At 44.7% G+C, this 23,184-nt stretch overlaps 1 protein-coding gene across 3 annotated transcripts in view; it reads right to left on the bottom strand.

Annotated features, from left to right (window-relative positions):
• Positions 1–23,184, bottom strand: part of LOC147631294 (uncharacterized) — a 72,513-nt gene that overhangs the window by 8,872 nt on the left and 40,457 nt on the right. For 2 of the 3 annotated variants that reach the window (XM_086809668.1, XM_086809670.1), the window contains 2 exons: positions 12,849–12,963; positions 12,593–12,743 (listed from right to left, as the gene is read on the bottom strand). In XM_086809668.1, coding sequence (XP_086665794.1) covers positions 12,593–12,743; positions 12,849–12,963 — 266 coding nt within the window. The remainder of the gene's footprint in view (positions 1–12,592; positions 12,744–12,848; positions 12,964–23,184) is intronic. The other variant, XM_086809669.1, reaches the window with a different exon arrangement.

Genomic DNA, 23,184 nt, shown 5'->3' with positions numbered 1-23,184 from the left:
CTAATTTTTTCAAATGAAAGAGGTTCAATTTGCTGATTTTGACCTCAATTTTGAAAACCCCCAAATTGCACCTGCAATTTTCTTTGAATTTGACTTGCACAGAAGTGTCTGCAAAACCTGCATTTGACCTGCACTGGAATGGTTGCAAAATCTGTATTTGTATTTGACCAAAAATGTGTACAGAGAAATACCTTCATGCAAGGGCAGCAGGCTTGGAGCAGACAGTGCTAACGGGCGTTGGAGGAAGCTAGCAGGGCGGCGGATGGCTGTGGGCAGGCCAAGCTGGAGCTGGAGCACACTGAGATGCAGACGGGGCCCAGGTGAATGCGTTGACGGGCAGGTAGCGTGGCGCAGGAGGTGAGCCGGAGGCTCGTGCGGAAGACCGAGCGCTAGAGACGACAACCGTTACCTGGCACGAGTCGCTGGCGGGTGCGTGGAGCGAAGAAGCGACGCCGGACGGGTCGACGGGTACACACGGCAGTTGACGACCGGAAGCTGTGGGGAACAGAAGCCATCGAACGGGAAGCGATGCTGGGCAGTCGGAACAGAAGACCAATGGACGGAGCTGACGAGGACGGAACAGCAACGGGCCACGGTGGCCGTGACGGAGTTGCTGTCGGACGAACGGAGCCACGTAGCGGGGCTGTGGGCAGCAAAGCCGCCGGCTAGAGAGGGCGGTGCCGCCCGCGAGCTGGGCGGGGGTGGTGGGCTCCCCACTAGTGCCGCCCGATTCCAGTGGGCCGGACGAAGGAGCGCCGACGGAAGCAGGCAGTCCGGCGACGGACAGAGCGGCGATTTTTGATGGAATTTCGGCGACGGAATTCCACGGTCAGCAGCAATTTTTCCTGGGACAGAATTCCACAGGCAGCTCCCAGCTCTAATACCAAATGTTGGGTGTTGGACTCACACACTCGCACACACAAACCTGCACATTAGGGTTAGGTGCAGGGTAGAGAAGCTCACACACAGAAATGAGAGAGAGAGAGAGAGAGAGAGAGAGAGAGAGAGAGAGAGAGAGAGAGAGAGAGCCAAAAGTGTGGTATCCACAAAATGCAAGTCAACCCTTGCATGTGTGCCACATCCATATAATATAGAAGTACAAAATATTATATGTTAGAGTGTCCTTTCACACTTGATGTCCAAGGGAAAAAACCTCATGGGAAAAAGTGCCCTTGGTTAAGCCCTGTTCACACATAGCACTACCATAAGTGAGCATATGCCTACACTAGCGCACACAAATTTATGAAAAGCCTATTTTGATTGGAAAATATCTTCATTCACACCAGACACTTTTGCGGGAGAGAAGCGGACTCAAGAGGTTGTAGACGCCTGGCTCAACTGTTGGAACGTTCACTTAGTTTCACCATTTCCCGGATGCTCGCAAGATTCAAATGGTTAGGGGTCTCCTAGAAGGGAATGCTCTTACGTGGTGGAGAGAGTTGAGGGACAAACCCACTATGTGGGTAGATTTTGAGATAAGAGTTTCGGAATAAGTTTCTTCAGCCAAAAGACGAGATTGATGTGGTGTCCAAGTTTACAGATTTGGATATGAAGAACATGCCTTTTGACACATATCTGCAAACAGTTTAGGGAGTTGCAATCTTGGGCCGCGCATATGGATCCAATGACTTCGTGTGGATTCTTTGTTCGTGGGCTGACCCAAGAGCATAAGCTCCAACTAAGGAATAATCAAAGAAAAACACTTGAGGATGCCATCTGAGTATGCACACGGATTTATGAGGAGACAATGGCTAGTCAGACTCGTAAATAGGTCTCCCAGAAACCTCACACTTCAGGTACTTCCGAACAGGGTTCCCAACGTAAATGAAAATTAAGGTTTGGGAAGGCTTCACAAAATCAAAATCAAACCCAAGCTTTGGGTGATCCCAATCCGAAGAAAGACAAGCAAGCCCAGGGCCTCTAGACTTTTCATGATGACGGGTGTTTCATTTGTGGCCAGAAGAGCCAGATGAAGTCGAGTTGCATGCGGGCCCAAGGCAACTCATGTGACTGAAGCAAAAGGTAACACTAAAAATTCTTCTGTTGATACTACAATTTTGGATCATAGTTCCGGCATGGTATGTAACTCCAACATATGGATGTATGGATCATTATTAGGAAGACTGTACACATCCTTTTTGACCCTAGTAGTACTCTCAACTTTGTAAATGCAAACTTGTGCAGAAGTTGGGAGTGGAGACGTAGCCAAGTGGAGTCAACATGGTGGCAAGGCATGGACAGATTTGGGACTGGCGGATTTCACAATTGCTGATATCTATCCAAGATTATACAGAGCCCCTAGATTTTCTTATTATAATCTAGATAGTGTAGATGTTATTCTAGGAAAGGAATGGTTTTTCAGCCATGATGTCCATATTGATTGGAAGGGTCATACTTTCTCCTTTGTAATTGAGGGTCTTCCGGATTGTCTTAAGGGTGATTTTGCGGTCCCACCCTCTACTCTTGTAAATTCAGCAGAACTTCATAATATAATTGAAAATTCAGTTTATGAGGTGTTTCAGTGTGTTCTTGATCCCCTTTAGTCTAATGTTGATTGTACTTTAAATACAATTAAGTTAGATGCTTGAGAGGCACAGGCTTTAGAGGACATCAAGGCAGAATTCGCAAATGTCTTTCCTGCTGAATTACCCCATGGTTTGCCGCCCAATAGTAGATCATAAGATTGATTTGCTTCTAGGATCTCAACTTGTGAGTATTGCACCTTATAGAATGAGCTGGATGGAGGAGGATGAGATTGCCCGATAATCGTTAGAATATCTCGGGATGGGATAGATATGCATGAGTAAATCTCCCTGGAGAGCTCCAATGCTTTTGAAGCACAAGGACGGTACTTGGCGGATGTGTGTGAATTATAAAAGTTGAATAAAGTTACGCTTAAGAATAGGTATCCTCTTACCAGAGCAACTGATTTTATAGATAGGCTACAGAGAGCTGCCTATCTTACAAAGATTGACCTTCGTACTTGTTATCACCAAATACGGATATCCAAGGAAGATGTTTTAAGACATGTTTTCGGACACAATAGGGCCATTATGAGTATCCCGTATTACCTTTTGAGCTCACAAATGCTCCTACTACTTTTCAACAGATGACGAATGATCACTTTCGAGGTTATTTGGGGAAGTGTTCTTAGATGATATTTTGGTGTATAGTCATACCTTGGAGGAGCATATTGAGCATCTTAGGGTAGTCTTAAGGAATTCTAAGACGGGAACGATTGTATGCTAAACTCTCTAAGTGTGAGTTCTTTTGTAAAGATCTTACTTATCTAGGTTATCGGATTTCCCAGGATGGTATGAGCATGGATCTTGAGCGGATCCAGAAGGTTTTGGATTGGCCAGTTTCTCGGACAATGAGGCAACTTTGGGCATTCTTGGGATTCATTGTCTTTCTTAAAAAGCCAATGAAGGATTATTCAACTCTGATTGTACTTTTCATGAATCTTCTTAAAGAAGAGATGTCACAGCACGGAAGCTTTGTGTCTTCTTTCAGCCCTAAGCACCTTTCATGGGAACATCTTGATGCCAAAACGCAAAGAAGAGACGGAGAGAAGAGAGAGAGATAGCTGTATTTTCAGTATATTCATATAGTACAAAAAGCTGTATTTTCAGTATATTCATATAGTACATGGTTCTGGCAGCCATAGGCATGCCCCAAAAAGGTGGAAAACCTATCCTACCTATGCTACTATGACCCAACACTATTAAGGTGTCAAATATCCAATAGGAGCCAAACGTCACCTTTTATAGGCCTTTGAAGGATAATTGAACTAGCCGACTTGTTGTCGGCCAGTTCCCTAGACATGAATGCTCACCAGCTGGCCGATAGGAGTCTTGGTCCACAACCATGCCTTCCATGCCTATGACAGTTGCTAATGCTCCCAAAATCTGAAGACAAGCAGGGTTAGGGTTAGGGTTTACAGAAAGCAATCAGGCGTGGAAACCAAGGAGCAGGAGATGAACACGACTGCTGTATATCTCAATGATTGAAAAAGTGAAGTACAAGCCACATGATAGTGACCCCTAAAGGATAAGTGTTCACATGTCCGGCCATAAATGTGCCGGGTGGACCAAAACACTTATAAACTGCATATAAGTGAAACTGAACTAAACTGGGGGAAAAAACCTCCACTAACTGAAGTAAAAAGTGCCCCAGTAACCTACTGATGATCACTAGCACTCCTCTGGGTGCATACACAGCATAAAACCCAACAAACCCCCCTGGAGTGATATGTGATCACTGTACATCATCCACCAAAAGGAAACAAATTCAAAGCATTGCGGAATGCTTCAAATTTCGGACGTGGTAATGCCTTGGTGAAGATGTCTGCCACATTCTGATCTGTAGGACAGTAGATCAGACTGATATCTCCTGCCTGGAGTCTCTCCCGAACAAAATGATAGTGAATCTCAATGTGTTTCGTGCGAGCATGAAACACAGGATTCCTAGCCACAGCAATGGCACTCTGACTATCAGTATAGATAGGTGTAGGCTCCTCCACTGAAATATCCATATCAGTCATAAGACGACGCAGCCAAACACACTCAACAGTAGTAGTGTAGGCTGCTCTGTACTCTGCCTCACAAGATGAAGTGGCCACTGTGGTCTGTTTCTTGCTTACCCAAGAAATGCATGAAGCGCCAAGGAAGAAACAATTCCCACTAGTGGAATGTCTGGTATCAAAATCACCAGCCCAATCTGAATCACTGTAAGCGTGTAACTGCATGTCACCCCCCTCAGGATAAAGCAAACCAAGAGACGAGGTACCCTGCAAATAACGGAATACACGCTTCACAGCTTGCCAATGTGACAACCGTGGGCTGTGCATGAATCTGCTCAACTGAGAGACTGCATACTGAATATCTGGCCTTGTATTACACAAGTATATGAGGCACCCAACAGCCTGAGCATATGTAGTGGCATCAAAGGAAACACTGTCATCTTGTAGTGACAGTTTCATCCCAGGCTCCATAGGAGTACTAATAGACTTGCAATCCTGAAATTTAAACTTCTCCAGAAGTTTAGCAACATAACGTGATTGCAACAACCCAATGCCTTTGTTATCCTGCACAAACTGTATGCCCAAATAGTAATGTACAAGACCCAAGTCAGACATGTCAAATGTCTGTTGCAGTATCTCCTTAAATGCTGCAATTTTGTCATCATTTGATCCCATGAGCAAGAGATCATCCACATAAAGACTGATGACCAGCAGATCTGTCTCTTCTTTCTTCACATACAAAGTGGCCTCTGATGGACTGTTCACAAATCCCTGAGTGAGTAGAAAAGCATCTATTTTTGCATACCAAGCTCGTGGAGCTTGTTTCAAACCATACAAGGCCTTTTTCAGCCTGCATACTTTCCCCTCATGACCATGTTCTGCAAATCCCATGGGCTGAAATACATAAACTTCCTCCTCGAGGTCCCCATGTAGGAATGCAGTCTTTATGTCCAACTGGTGAACAACCCAACCACGATGTGCAGCCAATGCAATGACACACCTAAGTGTCGACATACGGGATGTAGGAGCAAATGTCTCCTCATAGTCAATGCCCTTCTTCTGTGCATAGCCCTTTGCAACTAGACGGGCTTTGTACCTGTCAATGGATCCATCTGCATGTCTTTTCAACTTATAGACCCATTTAGTACCAATGGCTTTCTTGCCTTTGGGCAGATCAACCAAATCCCATGTTTGATTCTTTTTAATAGAATCAATCTCATCCTGCATGGCTTTGTTCCAATGCACATTATCTCGTGCATCCACAAATGAATCAGGCTCATCATCATCCTGTAAACTGGCTGCCATAACCAGATTCAAATCCATGATGTGTGCATGCTCATTGGTCCTTGTCTCCCTACGAGTACGACCAGCAAGAGGACCCTCTAAATGGCTGTCTTGTAATGTCCTCAAATACCATCTAGGTATATGTCTGACCTGTGGTGCCTGCTGTCCCATATTTGGTTCAGCTTCTGGCTCATTTGGCTGCTGAATTTCTGCACCACCTACGTCATTTGCTGGCTGTCCAGTACCCTCATGAGTTGGATCACCAACTGTAGAATGAAACTCCATGGGTAGTAGACCTTCAAACACATCATTTTCAGCCTGATTTGCCTCATAACCAGCCATGGATATTTCTGATTTTTCATCAAAAATCACATCCCGACTGATGAATATCTTCCTGGATAGTGGGTCATATAACCTGTAGCCCTTGCTCTCACGGCTATACCCAACAAAAATGCATTTTGTGGCTTTATCATCAAGCTTCCTCCTCAACTCTTTGGGTATGTGTGCATATGCAAGACACCCAAAGATACGAAAATGCGATACAGAAGGCTTGCGGCCATGCCAAGCCTCAAAAGGAGTAATAGAAACCAATGCCTTTGTGGGACATCGATTCAAAATATGACAAGCACACATTACTGCTTCCACCCAAAAGATATGTGGTAGTCTTTTTGCCTTTAGCATACATCTGGCCATCTCCATGAGTGACCGATTTTTCCTTTCTGCAACCCCATTCTGCTGTGGAGTGTAAGGAGTAGTATACTGATGTTTTATACCTCTACTCCCAAGAAAAGAATTCAGCACATGTGACATATATTCCCCCCCTCGGTCAGAACGGAGAGTTTTCACCTTGCATCCTGACTCTGTCTCAGCAAGTGCTACAAAGGCCAAAAATGCATCATATACCTGTGATTTCTGTGTCAAAGGATAGACCCAGCATATACGTGAGAAGTCATCAATAAATGTTGCAAAATAAAAGCAACCACCTAATGACTTTGTCTGCATGGGACCACAAAGATCACTGTGTATAAGTTGCAACTTTGCAGTTGCTCTTAGAGCCTGATCACGTGGGAAGGAAAACCTGTGCATTTTTCCCAAAATACATCCTTCACAAATATGATCTGGAGGCTTCTCCATGAGAGGTAGATCTGTAAACATATTATGTCGCTGCATAAGCATAAGACTACCAAAATTTACATGCCCCATGCGAGCATGCCATAACTCCGCATCAACCATAGCTGGAGTAAGAGTGAATGCATGATAAGCAGACTGATCCACTGGCTGAAATGCATCCAACTCATAAAGTCCATGACATAATGTACCAGTAAGCATCAAGGTCAAGGCATTTGCTTTGTCTCTGACCATGCATTTATCATCATCAAAATGGACTTGCATTCCACAATGTGCTAAAGAAGAAATGGACAACAAATTCTTCTTTATCCCTGGTACATATAAGGCATCTGTAAGGCGGAGAATGGAGCCATCAATGGCTGTAAGCTGAATCTCCCCAATGCCACACACTGGATATGAAGCATTGTTGGCACACTGAACAGTTTTGCCAAACAGGGGCAGGGCCAACATGACTAAACAAATCCCTGCGAGATGTGATATGCTTTGAGGCACCACTATCAAAATACCAAGTACATGCATGCTCTGTCAAACTGAGTGCCTGTGAAGACCAAGAGGCATCATAGCTGCATGTAAAAAAACAGTAATCCCTGTCCTCAACAAAAGAAGCAGTCTCTGGAGGAGCTTTAGGAGCATCATTAACAGACATCCCAGCTTCCTTTGCCTTCTCTTTGGCAATCCTCTTCCTACATTCCGTGATGTAGTGACCTGGCTTCTTACAGTAATGACATTTGCCCTTCTTCTTGGGCTGTCCATCACCTTTCTTGGTATCCTGTGAAGAACCACCATCACCTGAATTTTGATTTGCACTCTTTGGCTGAGATTTCCCTTTCCCCTTTTGACCTGTAGTAAATGCTTGTTCAGCATTTGTGTTCATATTCATATTCTTCCTCATTTGCTCCTCTTGTAGTAAGAGAGCAACAAGTTCCTGATACTTGAGGGGTTCAACAGCATTCCTCATGCTGAGGTTCAAAGAGGTATGGAAAGCCAAGTAAGATCTTGGCAAAGAGTGCAAGATGGTGGACACAAGCTGTGTCTCAGGAATAATCTCATCCACATTGATGAGTTGCTCTCTCAAATCCTGCAGCTTGTTCAAGTGGCTAGACATATCATCTCCTTCATTCATTTTCTGATTTTCCAGCTCTCTTTTCAAAAATGAGATCCTAGCCTCATTACGAGCAGCATACATCTGCTCCAAAGTCACCCATGCATTCTGTGAAGAGCCAGCTGAACGAATATGAGGTATAATGGACCTCTAAACTGACAATGCAATGAGTGACAAAGCTTGTGCATCCGTGGCATCCCATGTCTTTTGAGCATTTGTTCTCTGAATAGGCAATGGCTGTCCTGGAGCCTGTACCTGTTGTCCTCGTCCACGAGCACCCCCTTGGGGAGGAGTCTCTGGAGCCAATGGACCTGGACGTGGTTCATCACCACTAACAAAATCCCAAAGACCTTTTGCCACAAGCACATTTTTCAGCATAAAACTCCACAAGGAGTAGTTCGTGCCATCCAATTTGTCTTCCTTAGACAAATATGTGAATACATCACTTTGCTGTTGATTTGCCATTATGCTTTACGCACAATGTTGTACCTGTTTACCCAAAAAACCCAATAGCAAAAACCCTGATAACAACTGTACTCCACTGAATACAGTTCACCCAAATCTGCCTGCACTCTCAATCCTCTGAATGTGCAGCTCAATGCACCAATGACTGAGTAGAGCAGCAAATGGCGTACACAATGCCAAAATGCCCCAAAAATGCCCAAATTTGCTGCACCCAAACTGTGCAAAAAACCTGTATATTTTCTTGCTAGAAAAACTGCCTGTTGTGCCTGTTTATTTTTCTTGCTAGAAAAACTGCCTGTTGTGCCTGTATATTTTTCACAGAGAAAAATAAGAATGCCCAAAACTCAAAACCTGTAATGCTTACCAGCTGAGATTTAATACGTATGAGTTGATTGTTGTACTCGTAGACTGTTGTACTGTGCAGGTACTGTACGAAAGCAGTCCTCTGTAAGCAAGCAGGTACAGTACGGATACTGAGGCGACCACAGTACTGTGCAGGTACAGTCGGCGCTGAAGGTGGCGCTCACAATAGTTGTAGGCGACGACTGGCTAATGCAGTACCCGACTGAAGGCGACCAGGTACGGGCAGCAGGCGCAGAGTATATCTAACGGCGCACAGGTGTACGGGCTGAAGGCCAACTGGAGGCGACTAGACACGGGCAGGTGGCACAGACTGACTGGTACACAAGCTCCGACTGAAGGCGACGTGTAGTACTGTACTGATGGCGCAGTCGGCGAACTTGTACGGAACCTGCAGTGTACCTGCTGAAGGCTGCGCAGGCTTTGTACGGGCAGGTACAGTTGTACGGGCAGCAGCTATACAGAGCTTCAATGCTCTGCTGAAGGCGGCGCAGGATGTGTACGGGCAGGTAGTGTAGAGCTTCAATGCTCTGATACCAATTGAAGACAAGCAGGGTTAGGGTTAGGGTTTACAGAAAGCAATCAGGCGTGGAAACCAAGGAGCAGGAGATGAACACGACTGCTGTATATCTCAATGATTGAAAAAGTGAAGTACAAGCCACATGATAGTGACCCCTAAAGGATAAGTGTTCACATGTCCGGCCATAAATGTGCCGGGTGGACCAAAACACTTATAAACTGCATATAAGTGAAACTGAACTAAACTGGGGGAAAAAACCTCCACTAACTGAAGTAAAAAGTGCCCCAGTAACCTACTGATGATCACTAGCACTCCTCTGGGTGCATACACAGCATAAAACCCAACAAAATCTAGTGTTTTATCTGTTGCAAATCAAGGATTTAGCCCTGGGATTAGCATGTCCATGTGCATGCACATGACATCCCCTTCTGCTAAACTTGATGACGGGATTCCAACTTCTAACCCTAGATGATTGTCATGATCCCCTGTCTATACATATGGTCACCCATACTTATCATCCTTCCCTTCCTTGAAACCTTTTCACTGAAAACCTTGCCTTCGGTCTTTGATTCCTCTCCAGAGTCTAGTGTAGATCTGTGCATCTGTTCCACTTGTCCCCTGGCCCTTCATGCCCTATCCCTAAACACTTTCTTTGGTCTTCTTTTCGTGAGTTTTGAGTCTAGCATCCTCACTCCACCCCTTGGATGATCATCATCCCTTGGAACCGTTTTCCTGAAAGCCTTTCCTAGTATGCCCCAAGTGACATCCAACTCACACGGCCATTCTCCTTGGGTCTTGTGGAACACCACCAACCAACCTCCTAGGAACTTGTTCCATGTCTTGTGTTACTCTCCTTGGAACGTGGACCTTCATCTAGGACAGCATCAACGCTTCGCATTGTTAAACCTGATGCTCTGATATCAATGTCTCATGCGCGGAAGCTCTGTGTCTTCTTTCAGCCCTAAGCACCTTCCATAGGAACATCTTGATACAAAACGCAAAGAGATGGAGAGAAGAGAGAGAGAGAGAGAGAGAGAGAGAGAGAGAGAGAAATGAAATGAAATGAAATGTTAACGTCTTCAAAAGGCCATAATGACCTATGAGACCAAAAAGTTACATCATGGTGGATCTGATACAATGTTTGGATAAAAAACCAGAAAATGAAAAATAAAGATGATACTACTGGCACCTAGAAAATGAAACTGGAACTGGAAGGTAAACAGAAACCCTTATACGGTGTGAATATAGTGAGGGGGGGGGGGGGTACGCTATGGAGGTGAGTGGAGTACAGTGAGGGGATACAATATCATGTGGGACGGGGGGGTACCCTATGGAGGTGCCTCCATCTCATAATATGTGCCGCATCGAACGCTGTATTTTCAGTATATTCATAGAGAGAGAGCTGTATTTTCAGTATATTCATATAGTACAAAAAGGTACATGGTTGTGGCAGCCATAGGCATGCCCCAAAAAGGTGGAAAACCTATCGTACCTATGCTACTATGCCCTAACACTGTTAAGGTGTCAGATATCCTACTAGAAGCCAAGCCTCACCTTTTATAGGCCTTTCAAGGATAACTGAACTAGCAAACCTATTGTCCACCACTTCCTTGGACATGAATAATCAATTGCTGCCGACACCATCTGTTAGATGCTCATCTGCTATGGCCGATAGGAGTCCTGGTCCACAACCATGCCTTCCATGCCTATGAAAGTTGCTAATGCTCCCAAAATCTAGTGTTTTATCTATTGCAAATCAAGGATTTAGCCCTGGGATTAGCATGCCTATGTGCATGCAAATGACATCTAAACTTGATGACGAGATTCCACTTCTGACCCTGGATGAATGTCATCATCCCCTGTCTCCACATTAGACTTGTCATCCTTCCCTTCCTAGCAACCTTTTCACTGAAAACCTTGTTAGATGCTCATCTGTTGGCCGACAGGGGTCTTGGTCCACGACCATGCCTTCCATGCCCATGACAGTTGCTAATGCTCCCAAAATCTAGTGTTTTATCTATTGCAAATTAGGGATTTAGTCCTTGGATTAGCATGTCCATGTGCATGCACATGACAACAGAGACGTAAGTCCAATAGTCCTATTACCTAGAATGAGAGAGGCTTAACGAGGCTTTTCGTACTCTTAAGCTTAAGGTGAAGAAAGCACCTATTTTGGCCTTACCACCGGACCCTGGCCAACAATCTGTGGTTGAGACTAATGCCAGTGATTACGCGATTGGGGCTGCCTTGTTCCAAGGGGGCCTATCTATGGCTTTTGAAAGCAAGAAGCTTGATGATAGCCAAGTCGGGTGGCATGCTCGGGAAAAAGAGTTATATGTGATTATTCACGCATTGAAAATTTGGAGACATTACTTCTATGGATCCAAATTTATTGTCTTGACTGACCATGAGCCGATCAAGTACATTTGTGATAGACCTGAGTTGAAGGGCAGGAAGGCACGGTGGGCATAGCTTATGCCGGACTTTGATATGGAAATAAGGTATCAAAATAAGGTATCAAAAGCATAGTTTGAATCGGGTTGCTAGATGCTTTGAGTCGGATTGGGGAGGTGAATATTTTGAGTTTCACCGAGATTAGTGCTGACTTATATGATCCCTTGAGAGGGCTATGTTGGACCAATGGGAATTTTAGTTGGTATTGGTAGCAGGTCCGAGAGAAGGAGGGGAGGGGGGGGGGGGGGGGACCTCCATAGTTTTAGACCAGGATTCGAGAGTCATACCACCTGTGAAGGTGGCTTGTAGGCAGTACTTGATTCGGAACGGGTTATTGTTACAGGATGGTAAGAGTCTATGTACCAGATTGTGCTGAGATTAGGAAACAGATCCTTTACGAATGGCATGACTCTCCTACAGCACATCATCCGAGTGTACAATGGACTTATGATTTAGTAAAACCGACGTTTTATTGGCCTAAGATGAAGATGGAAATCCAGGACTATGTGGTGAAATGTCATAAATGTCAGGTGAATAAGGCTGGTGAATAAGGCTGAACACCTTAGGTCTAGAGGGTTATTACATCCTCTCGAGATCCCTACTCAAAAATGGGACAATATTTCCACGGATTTTATTGTTGAGCCCAAAGGATGAGTGCCATGCAACTCCACAGATGTTTGCAGCAGCCTGTCTCTACATGTTCTGCTTAAAACAAGATCTAAGCATTCTTTTACTGTCCAGATGGTTGAATATTCACGAATTCTTGCACTCGAACAAATCACTCAGCTCAGGTAAACAAGACACTCCATTGAAGAGTATAGCTTCAAAAGTGGGGAAGAACCTTGAAAAGTCCAAATTTTGTGTGACGATTCCATGCAAGATGAGCTCAGTAGAATAGACCTTGAAACCTGCACAGCACAAAGAGTATTTTTAGATAGACAACAAGCATCAATAAAAACCTCAAAATTTGGTGAACTAGCCATTTGGATTGCGTAGTCAAAAACAAAATTTACCTTTGTCAAGAAACTGAAGGCAGAACTCATAATCCTTGTCACTAGCAATTACGATGGATAGTGTGTTGTTTTGGTTTGCATCTGGTTGAAGAAAGTTTGACGCCTTCTGTACAGCCTGCATTAGAAGGTATGCACATATTTGTAAGCATGCTAGAAACACTTGAAATACAAAAATATTTCCCAGTTTCTCCTACAGCATCAAACAAAACAAAAAAGCTCAGATAGATCCTAGAGATGCAAGACAACGCATGTGCGCATGGTTGCAAAGCACGAGAGAAAAAACAGGTGTGCGAAAAGTAAAGCTTTTCAGGATCTATTTCTATGTTCTACAAGCACTATAATTTGCCATGGTGCAAAAGAGTAGGTCGATGGAGGTTGTAAAACAAAGTATTCAATGTAGAAACAAGATGAATGCCGGGGGCATGCCATGTTCCGAGGGAGTCAACAAATGCAACTAGGCAGGCCTTTCACCACAATGGCCCAGCAGAAAGATTTCCAGCTAGAGGGAGCTCGCACAGGAGACTGTCTGACCCTACTTAGACTGTAGTTGGCAGCCAGTGCACGGAGTTGAAACCGGGCATGGGCTCACTCAAAAAGATAGAAGGGAGTATCCTTGCAACCACCCTACAAGGTTAAGTGCCAATGTTGCATAGGAAGAAAGGTTTTAAAAATGATGGAGCTCCAAGTTAAAGTTTTGTTTACAGGTGTTGAAAAAGTAAGCCAAAACCTGCCATCTTCAGAGCACCATCCGGATGTGACCTAATGATGGGACACATCACATCATGATATGGCCCAATAGGGCAGAATGTCTACTTCTCAGATCAGATGACCCATCTGCAGCTCTGTTTTTAAGGTTCCTATTCAGCATTGCATGTAGGACATGCATTATAATGATGACAAACATGTGATCATATGTCCACAGACATTCTCAACGATATCATGATGTGGTAAACATGATGCATGTGACAACCTCCCGTAGGATCAACTCATACACAAGCTAAACACAAGGATTAGTACAAACAACATAGAAGGGTGCAGGCAATCTCACCACCCAACCCCAAGACTATTGTTGTAAATCCCCCAAGCTAGCAAACCATGTGGGTATATCTTAAAGTTCCAAAGGACTCTTAAGACGATGAGGAATAGCAAGCATTACAAGTTATCTTCTTGATGTTGTGGCCCTTATGTGATCGCAAAGAAGATTAGTGATGTAGCTTATCGGTTAAACTACCTCTTGGAATCAAGATTCACCCTATGTTTCACATCAGTCATTTAAAGGAACATTTGTGTGGAGGGGATGAGATTGTACCAGTAGAGGAGATCCCTAATCTCAAGGACATGACTAGGTCCAATGGAACCCGAGTTGGTTCTAGATCAATGCACTAGACGGTCCCGGCATACCATCTATTCATAGTACTTGAACAAATGGAAAGGACGGTTTTAGGTCGAGACTACATGGGAGTCAGTGCGTAGCCTTAAGAGTCGCTTCCTCGGATTGCTGAGGACATCAATGGTTCTTACGGGGGGAGTATGTTACGTCCCAAGGCTAACCAGGGTTAAGACCTTCAAATTAGGTTAACCATAGCCTATGGGCAAGGCATCTTAAGTAGGGGTAAGTAGCTATTATGAGACATGTGCTATATTTGGATCCTAGTTTATAGGAGGCCTATATAAGTAACTTTATGAGACAGTTTGAGGGAGAGCTCCTTTGACTTGTACTCAAGGACTTGAGACTAATCCATGCTTACATGCGATGGGTGTGTTCTAGTGGTATGGGACGCCAGGGACTTTGCACGTGGAGCTGTCTCTGATGCTACTATGCCCCTGTGGTCGGGGGTTAGCCTAAATGGCTCTATGGTTGGGTGGTGAGCTAGATGCCTGAGTCTTTGTGTCTTTTCCCTATTTATTAATGCTTAATCGCAGGCCCTCATGTAAGGCTCCATCATCGATTTGGCATAATACTGAGCGTCCTGAGCACTCTTTACGCTTTCGCTCGCAACTTTCAGCATACCCTACATATCATGCAAGAAATCGACTGTTGATTGCAAGTTGACCCCCCGTAGTCTTGCGGCAACGGGTGACTTTGGCAGATAACCGTACATAAGCATAAATGGGCTAAAACCAGTAGCCGCATGCTTACTACTGTTATAAGCAAACTCAATCTGTGGAAGATACCTTTCCCACTTAGAGTCTCTTGGAAACATATTCCCTCAGCGTATCCTCCATAGTCTGATTTGTCCTCACCGCCTAACCGTCCGACTCGGGATGATCCGAAGATGACATGCTCACGCGTGTTTCTAATTTGGAAAACGTTGATTTCCAGAATTGTGCGATGAATTTGGGATCTTGGTCATTGACAATCTCCTCGCACCTTAGGCAATCCATAGAGCTTATACAATTGCTCTACGAAGAGCTGAGCCAACTCGTGACTCTTCACCGATGACTTAGCCATCTTTGTCAATTGGTCAACAACCCCCCAGATTGAATCATAGCCCCTACTAGTCCAGGTGTAATCCAACTACAAAATCCATCGAGACACTTTGCCACTTGTTCTCAGGAATCTCCTCGGACCTTAGGCAATCCATAGAGCTTATACAATTTCTCTACGACGAGCGCAGCCAACTCGTGACTCTTCACTAATGACTTGGTAAGGATAAATCTAGCCATCTTTGTCAATTGGTCAACACACCCCCCCCCCAATTGAATCATAGCCCCTACTAGTCCAAGTGTAATCCAACTACAAAATCCATGGAGACACTTTGCCACTTGTTCTCAAGAATTTGCAAAGGATGCAATAAGCCTCAAGCTCTAAGCCTTTCAACCTTATTAAGCTGGCATGGCTACACTTCCACACATAATCCTCAACAAAGGATTTCATGCATGGCCAATGGAAATGCCGGCCAACCAAGGCCAAGGTTCTATGTATGCCTGGGTGCCCCGCACTAGGTGCGTCATGGCACTCATTCAATATCAAAGTTTGGTCGTCCATATCACTAGGCACACAAACCTTGCCATCCTTGAATAGTAATCCACCTCTAATGGAATACTTTTCCACTATCTTTCTTTCAAGAGCACTCATCAGAGTGTCCAAAACACTCTGATCTCATGCACTGCAACTGACCTGGACCAATTGCCAAATTCAACCAAAATAAGAATCATGTTGGTGACGCCCTTTGAGAGAGAGATAGAAGTCAATCGTAATCTCAGTAAAAGAGATAGCAATAACTTCGGGCTAGACCGAACAAAATCTTTATTGAGATAATCTTGCAGTTGCCAAGCAATCTTGTCCCCCTCCTGGCTAAACCGATGAGGTTGCCGGAGACGGGATTACTACCAAGCAATAGCTCAATCGCATGATCAATGGTCCTCTCGGGTGGCGGATCATCTCGTAACTCACTCAGAAATACATCATGAAACTCTTTTAGAATATCACCAAATTTTGTTATTCTTTAGAAACTTCACTCCTTGAGATAGAATTACATTCACGAGCAAATAATCTTAACAAAATTTCAGAATTGAAAAGATCATGAAAACAACAATATGGTTCCCAATTTGGATCAAAAAAAAGTTTTATATATATCCTTGGCCAAATCCTGAGTCGAGTTTACATCATAAAATCCACAGGGGACATCACCCCGGATTATATACAGTTCACTATCATGAACAAACGAAAGCCTATGAGACCAATAATCCAACATCATCGTCTCGCTCTTGTCGAAAAACCAAGACATTCCCAAGATCATGTCCACTCTATCAAGGTTCATGATGTGGAAGTCCAAAGCCTCCCGATAGTCCTGAATCTAGACTTCCAGCCTCCCACACTTCCACGTCTGTACCCCGAGCACGGTTAACCACATAACGGTGGTCACTTGCCTCCATGGGTAGCCCGAGTGTTTGCACCAAACGCGAAGAGTAGAGTTGTCGTCAAATAGAATCCGCACATGATGGCTGCCTCCAGATCCCTCAACTCGGAAAAGATCATGCGGATGAAAGGCCGACTCAACAATCTGACATCCCTAGCAACTAATACGATCAAAGTGTTACCTTGCAATTCTGTAATTATGTACCGAGGTCTTAGACTTCTTCTTCAGACAATCCCTATAGTGATGGCCGAGTTGGTTGCACTCAAAGCACATATTGTCCTTCAGCACCTTCGCCACCAGTTCCTCGATATGTGACGCAGACTTTCTCTCACTTCTAGAACGCTTCTTGGGATTGGGTTGCGACGATTGACCCTCCTGGAAGGCTGGAACATGCCCTCGCTTTTTGTCTTTAAAGGATTTTTGGCTCGTGTGAGGTATCACCTGCAAGCTCATCACCTCTTTTAACAACAAGGGTATCATCTAAAATTTTGGCATAGCAGTAAATGTCATCAGGAGAATGAATATGGTTCTGAAGGACCTCATTCTGATAATCCGGTGGGCGGCCGAATAAGTATAGCATGTAAACCAACACATGTGACTGCTAAAGTGCCTTACAATTCACCAAGTCTTTACATTCCTAGGAATAGTTGTCTAGGCTCTTCTTTCCCATCTCCAATTTGAACAACTGACGAAAGTTGTCTATCTTGCTTATAGAGACAAATCGTGTCTTAAACACATGCTGAAAATCAGCCCACATTGTTGGCTTCATACGGAGGTCCCAAGCGAACACTTTATGCTAAGCATTATTTGAATCTAACGAATATGCTGAGCATCACTGTATTTGTACAGACCAAAAAAAGTGATCCACTTCCCACGCCAACTATCTAAGTAAAGTTCCTCAAACTCCTCACCAAAAAAAGGTTCCGGGTGGAAGGAAACCTGCAAAGGAGGAGGATTATTAGCTGCAACTTGGGAAGCCTAGGAGCATAGCTCCACCACTTGTCTCTATAAATCAAGTATAGTGGAGTACAAAGAATCCACAAAAAAGGATGCAGGATGTTGATGGCTGTCCAGTAGGTAGAGGAGGTTGCACACAGCCCGCATGTTGAGAATATGGAGCAGCAAACTGAGAAAAAGCTTGAAGAAAGTTGGAATCCACACCTTTTTGTATTGCCAGTAAGGCTGTCCCACATACCAAGGGAATACTTGTGGTATACTAGGTGAACCATATCACCACCTTGTACAGGAGCAGCAGGTACGATAGCTACTCCAGGTTGAGTCTCTGCGGGAGAGTACCTCCACAGAAGAGATTGAGGTGCCCATGTGCTCAGCCATAAATCAGTTCATAAAAGGAAGCACCTGTAGAGAGTGTATAAGCAATAGATGGTGGGATGAGTACTTACGACAGGTAAGAGTTGATGAGGAAAGGGATGCACAGGTAGGAAGCACCAAAGTATGCAGTTCAGGACGTCAAAAAGCATTATCCCTGGTCGACTTCAGAGATTACAAATGCATACTGTGGCCACACACTCCAAAAAAAGCATACTTGGCTCCAAAAAGGCATCTCCAATAAAACTCCTCAAAAACCTCCACATCATCCTGTTTCTAAGTTTAAAAGTACCACATGTCAATTTCAAGGCAGTGCCAACACTTTTCATGCTATATAAGCTACAAACTAGTATCTTCTAGTGTGCGCCTGTATCCAGGCCATGCAACCATGTGTGCTTCATTAATCACTACCAACACTCCATGCTATTCGAGGAGAAATCCAGCACCTTCTGCTTTGCGCCCAAGTTCAGATCTTCAAGCATGAAGAGAGGCGTCCCCTTCACACGCGGGCATGCCTAGCTTTTGGGGATCAAAGCCCCTCTTACATGCATTGAGGTTGATCGTGGTAATGCACAACAGGCCCTTCTTTTTTCCTTTATGTGGTGAGATCTTTAGCATCCAATGCACAGAGTAGAGGAGTAGAGAGAGAGGAATGAGGTAGACAACACAGTATTGGGTCCCAAATACCTATTGAAGCCCGCTCCCCCTCCCCCCCCCTCTGCAAGCAGGAGTATTTGTTTATATTATTCTTTGGAGAATGCTATACAATGCTTGAGAACAAGCGATATGACTATCCAACACAAGGACGAGGAAGACCATACGTCAGCTGAGTATCCACCAATACGAGGCACTGCAGAAGACTCTTCAGGCCACTTATGCAAGTCCAGATATAGGACTGCACATATGCTAGCTGATTGCTGAGGAGGATCTTCAATGATTGCGGTAAAAAACCAGACGGCTAGCAGTAGTGTCATGTGCACAGTGGGTATCTACCGTGTGCTATACGCATGCAAGATTGGTTTCGAGGCTTGGGGAAGCTTGGAACTAGGCAGGCTGATTGACGAGCTGAGTTAGGGATATACTAACGGGCGGGCACCCAAGTATGGACGGGCGGGCGGCCAAGTGTGGACGCCCGATGACCGGCCAAGAGCCTATAAAAGGGTGGCCAAGGTTAGTTATAGAATATAGAGAGTCTCGCGAGTTTGTGAGAGCTCTATGGTCTTGGAGCCTGGATCTAGTGCAGACGTGCACCTGCTTTATGCAGCCAAGGCCGGCAGCAATCTCGAGGCCCGCGAGGGCAGCTTCGCGGCGGTATGGGACGTCGTGAGGAGGAGATTGGTCGGTACGTCAACCTAGTTAGCTCAGCTCGTGGCTCGGTGGGGACAGCCAAGACTGTGGGCTCGCCCACGGCTGTCATGGTTGGGAGGTGAGTCAGGCCTGCACCCCCTTTGTTGTTTGTTGTTCGTTTGTTTGCAGGATTCGAGTTTCGAACCAAGATCGATCACGAGGGAAGATCCGTGGGGATTTGACAGTGGTATCAGAGCATACCTCGTGAACGAGCAAGTCGGTAGGTAGAGAAGAAGAGGTCGAAGTACGGTATGTGTTAAAAAAGCTTGCTGTTTTTTCTGTGCATACTGCAGATTTCAGTTTTGTATGTGTTTTTTCTTCATCAAAGAATCCCATGTTGATGGGAGATGGTAGTTTTGATTGGGTTGATTGCTTTTGCAAAGAAGAGGCCTTGTGTGCAGTCGCATAACTTGCAGGGAGAGAAAACAGAAAAAAGAAAAAAAAAGCATGATGCTTTTCGTTTCTTTTCGTTGAACGAACGAGAGAGAGAGTGAGAGAGAGAGCGTGCGAATCGTTTGCTGTCCTGCTGGTTACGTGCGTTGGCCGGGTCTTGTTTGATGCTGCAGGCTATAGTGGGCGTAACAGTATGGGCGGCCAGGACCCGTAGGCTGGCAGGCGCCTAGACTTGCGTGGCCAGGCCTGCCAAGCCAGGCGGCCAGGCTAGCGCAGCCAGCCAGGCCTACGCAGGCCCCTCAGCCAGGCCTACGCAGCCTAGCGCAGGCGGCCCAAGCCAGGCAGACCAGCGCCTAGGCCACGCCATGTAGGCGGCCCAGTGTATGTAACGCCTGGCACACACGCACCCGCAGGCGACGACGGCGGCAGTAAGCTGACGGCAGGCGCAGGATGGCGCAAGAAAGCAGATGACGCCAGCAGCCGCCATGTGAGATGGCCGACGGGGTGACGCCAGCAGATTAGGAGGAAGCGAAAAAAAAAACCAACGCAAGGAAAGCATTTTTTTAATTGCTTTCGTTTTTGTTTTTTTTTTTTTAGGGAAGGTTAAAATTTTTAAATTTTAAAAGAACCCCCCCTCTCAAAGGTTTCAAGATGTTTATTTTTTTTTAAGAAAAGCGAATATATATATCCATATATATATATATATATATATATATATATATATATATATTCAAGAAAAAAAAGAAAAAAAACACAAAAGCTAAAGCAAAAGCTAAGCCTAGCTTTTCGAGTTTTTTTTACTTTTGGGAAACCTTTATAAACCCCCTCACGTGGGCTTCTTGCCACACATCTCTCGAGTTCTCAAGTTCTCAAGTTTTCAAGCTCTCAAGCTCTCAAGTTCGCTCGCACTTTTGTTGTGCAAAGACCAAATTTTCTCTCCACGTACCCTCTTCACGATGTCGACCCAAGAATCAGAGTTGGAGCCCCTCGTGGAACGCGAAGGCTTGCCGGCTACGGAAGGCACTGATGCCGATCTTTTTGACGAGTTTGTGTCAAAATCAGATTTCCAAGAGTTCAAAGTAACTCTTGAAGCTTCTTCGGCGGAACGTCAGGCACAAATCGCAGCCCAGATGCAGGCTTTGCAGAACTCCATCGCTCTCTTGACCACTACCCTCTCTACTTTTTCGGGAATGGATACCTTGGCTTCTGCTTTAGGCCCCAACATTACTCCGGAACCGTTCGGGGGCGAGCAAAAGCAGAGAACCAAGGAGATCGTGGACACTTGGCTACATAAGTGGCAAGTTCACTTTCAGTTTCATCCATATGATGATGGAAAGAAGATAAAGTTAGCAGCAGGTTTCCTGTCCGGCAAAGCTTTGCTTTGGTGGAAGGAACTGAATCCAAAGCCAACAACTTGGGCACAATTCGAAGACATTTTCAAGAAAGAATTCCTCAAGAAAGAGGATGATTATGATGTTGTAGCCCGGTTTTCAGCTTTGACCATGACCTCGCAGCACCTCACTTACGAGGTCTACCTCCAGAAGTTTCGTGACTTGCAGATGAAGGCTACAAAGATGGATCCCACTACTCTTTTGGGGTTTTTCGTAGCTGATTTACCCGACTCGTACCGATTACAGGTTAAAAATAACAAATGTAAAACTTTGGACGAGGCCATTCATTCAGCTCGTATCTATGATGATACGATGGTCTCTTCCAAGTCAAAACCCGTTACCGAGCAGAGGAACAAGCATAAAAGAAAGTTCTCCGCACCTATGGCTAACCCGACTGAAGGCAAGTCTTCGGACCAACCTTCGAAGAATTCCAGTTCGACACCAGTGAAGAAGAAACGACTCCTTAGGGCTTTAAAGAAGGACGTTGTTTTATCTGCGAAGAAAAAGGACACATGCGTAACGAGTGCCCAAAGAAAAAGGGTACCAAGTCAAACGCAGGACCCAAGCCAAAGGCAGCTAACCAGTTGTCTTTGACAGGTAAGTCAATTACTGTACTTTCTCGCCCTAGTACTTGTTCTGATTGTCTGTTCAATTCTAAGGTATTTGGCATGCATGATCTTCTCCGAGTTTATGGAGAAGTGAATGGCCATAAAATTCACATTCTTTTAGACCCTGGCAGTTCGCATAACTTTGTTAACTACAAACTTGTGCAGAAATTGAGTCTTGACACGACACTCAGCGACCATACCTATGAGGTACGTCTACCTGCGGGCAGACAAGTTTGGGATCGCAAGGTCGAGATGCTTCCAATCCAGATTCAGGACTACAAAGATACTCTGGAATGCTATGTCATGCATCTGGAAAATGTAGACTTGTTATTAGGGATTGAGTGGTTTAAGACTCTTGATGTCCAGATAGATTGGTCTAGTCATATTTTTTCTTTTCAGCATAGGGACACCAAGTATAGTATTTTAGGTGATTGTATCCATCCCTCTCACGGACCTCTTGTAAATACAATTGATTTTGGAAATATAATGAATTCTTCTTTGTACACCGCTTTCCATTGTGTCTTGATTCCACTTTCTTCTTTTCTCATCCCTTCCATGGATGTGAATGAATTAAGTGTCTTTGAAAGCAAAGAATTACAGAAGATACTTGATTCGTTTCAAGATGTATTTCCTAAGGAATTGCCATCGGGTTTACCACCTGAACGGGCAGTAGATCATCGTATTGACTTGATCCCTGGTGCTCATCCTGTGAGTATTCCACCTTATAGGATGAGCCAAGCTGAGGAAGATGAGTTGGCTAAACAACTCGAAGATTATTTGAGGATGGGCCAGATCCGTCCAAGTAAATCACCTTGGGATGCACCTGTGTTGCTTAGGAGAAAGAAGGACAATACTTGGAGAATGTGTATAGATTACAAAAGATTGAACAAGCTGACAATTAAGAACCGTTATCCTCTCCCTAGATCAGATGACCTAATTGACCGATTAGCAGGAGCGAAATATTTCTCGAAGATAGATTTGCGTACTGGCTATCACCAGATACGTATTCATGAAAGGCATGTCGAAAGAACCGCCTTTCGGACTAGGTATGGCCATTACGAGTTTCTCGTATTACCTTTTGGGTTAACCAATGCTCCAGCCACTTTCCAGCAAATGATGAACGATCTTTTTCGTGAACATTTGGGGAAATTTGTGGTGGTGTTCCTGGATGATATTTTGATTTATAGTCGTACTCTTGAGGATCATGTCAGACACCTCACGATTGTCTTATCTCTTTTAAGACAGAATCGACTATATGCTAAATTAAGTAAATGTGAGTTCTTTATGACCGACATCATTTACTTGGGACACAAGATCACTAGAGATGGATTGAGCATTGACTATGACCGAGTTCAGAAGGTTTTGGACTGGCCCATACCACGAACAGTGAAACAACTTCGTTCTT

Source organism: Cibotium barometz, chromosome 15 (assembly GCF_041138505.1).
Source record: "Cibotium barometz isolate CiBa-2024 chromosome 15, ASM4113850v1, whole genome shotgun sequence".
In the NCBI taxonomy this organism is placed as follows: domain Eukaryota; kingdom Viridiplantae; phylum Streptophyta; class Polypodiopsida; order Cyatheales; family Cibotiaceae; genus Cibotium; species Cibotium barometz.
This window is presented reverse-complemented; position numbering and strand designations above follow the sequence as displayed.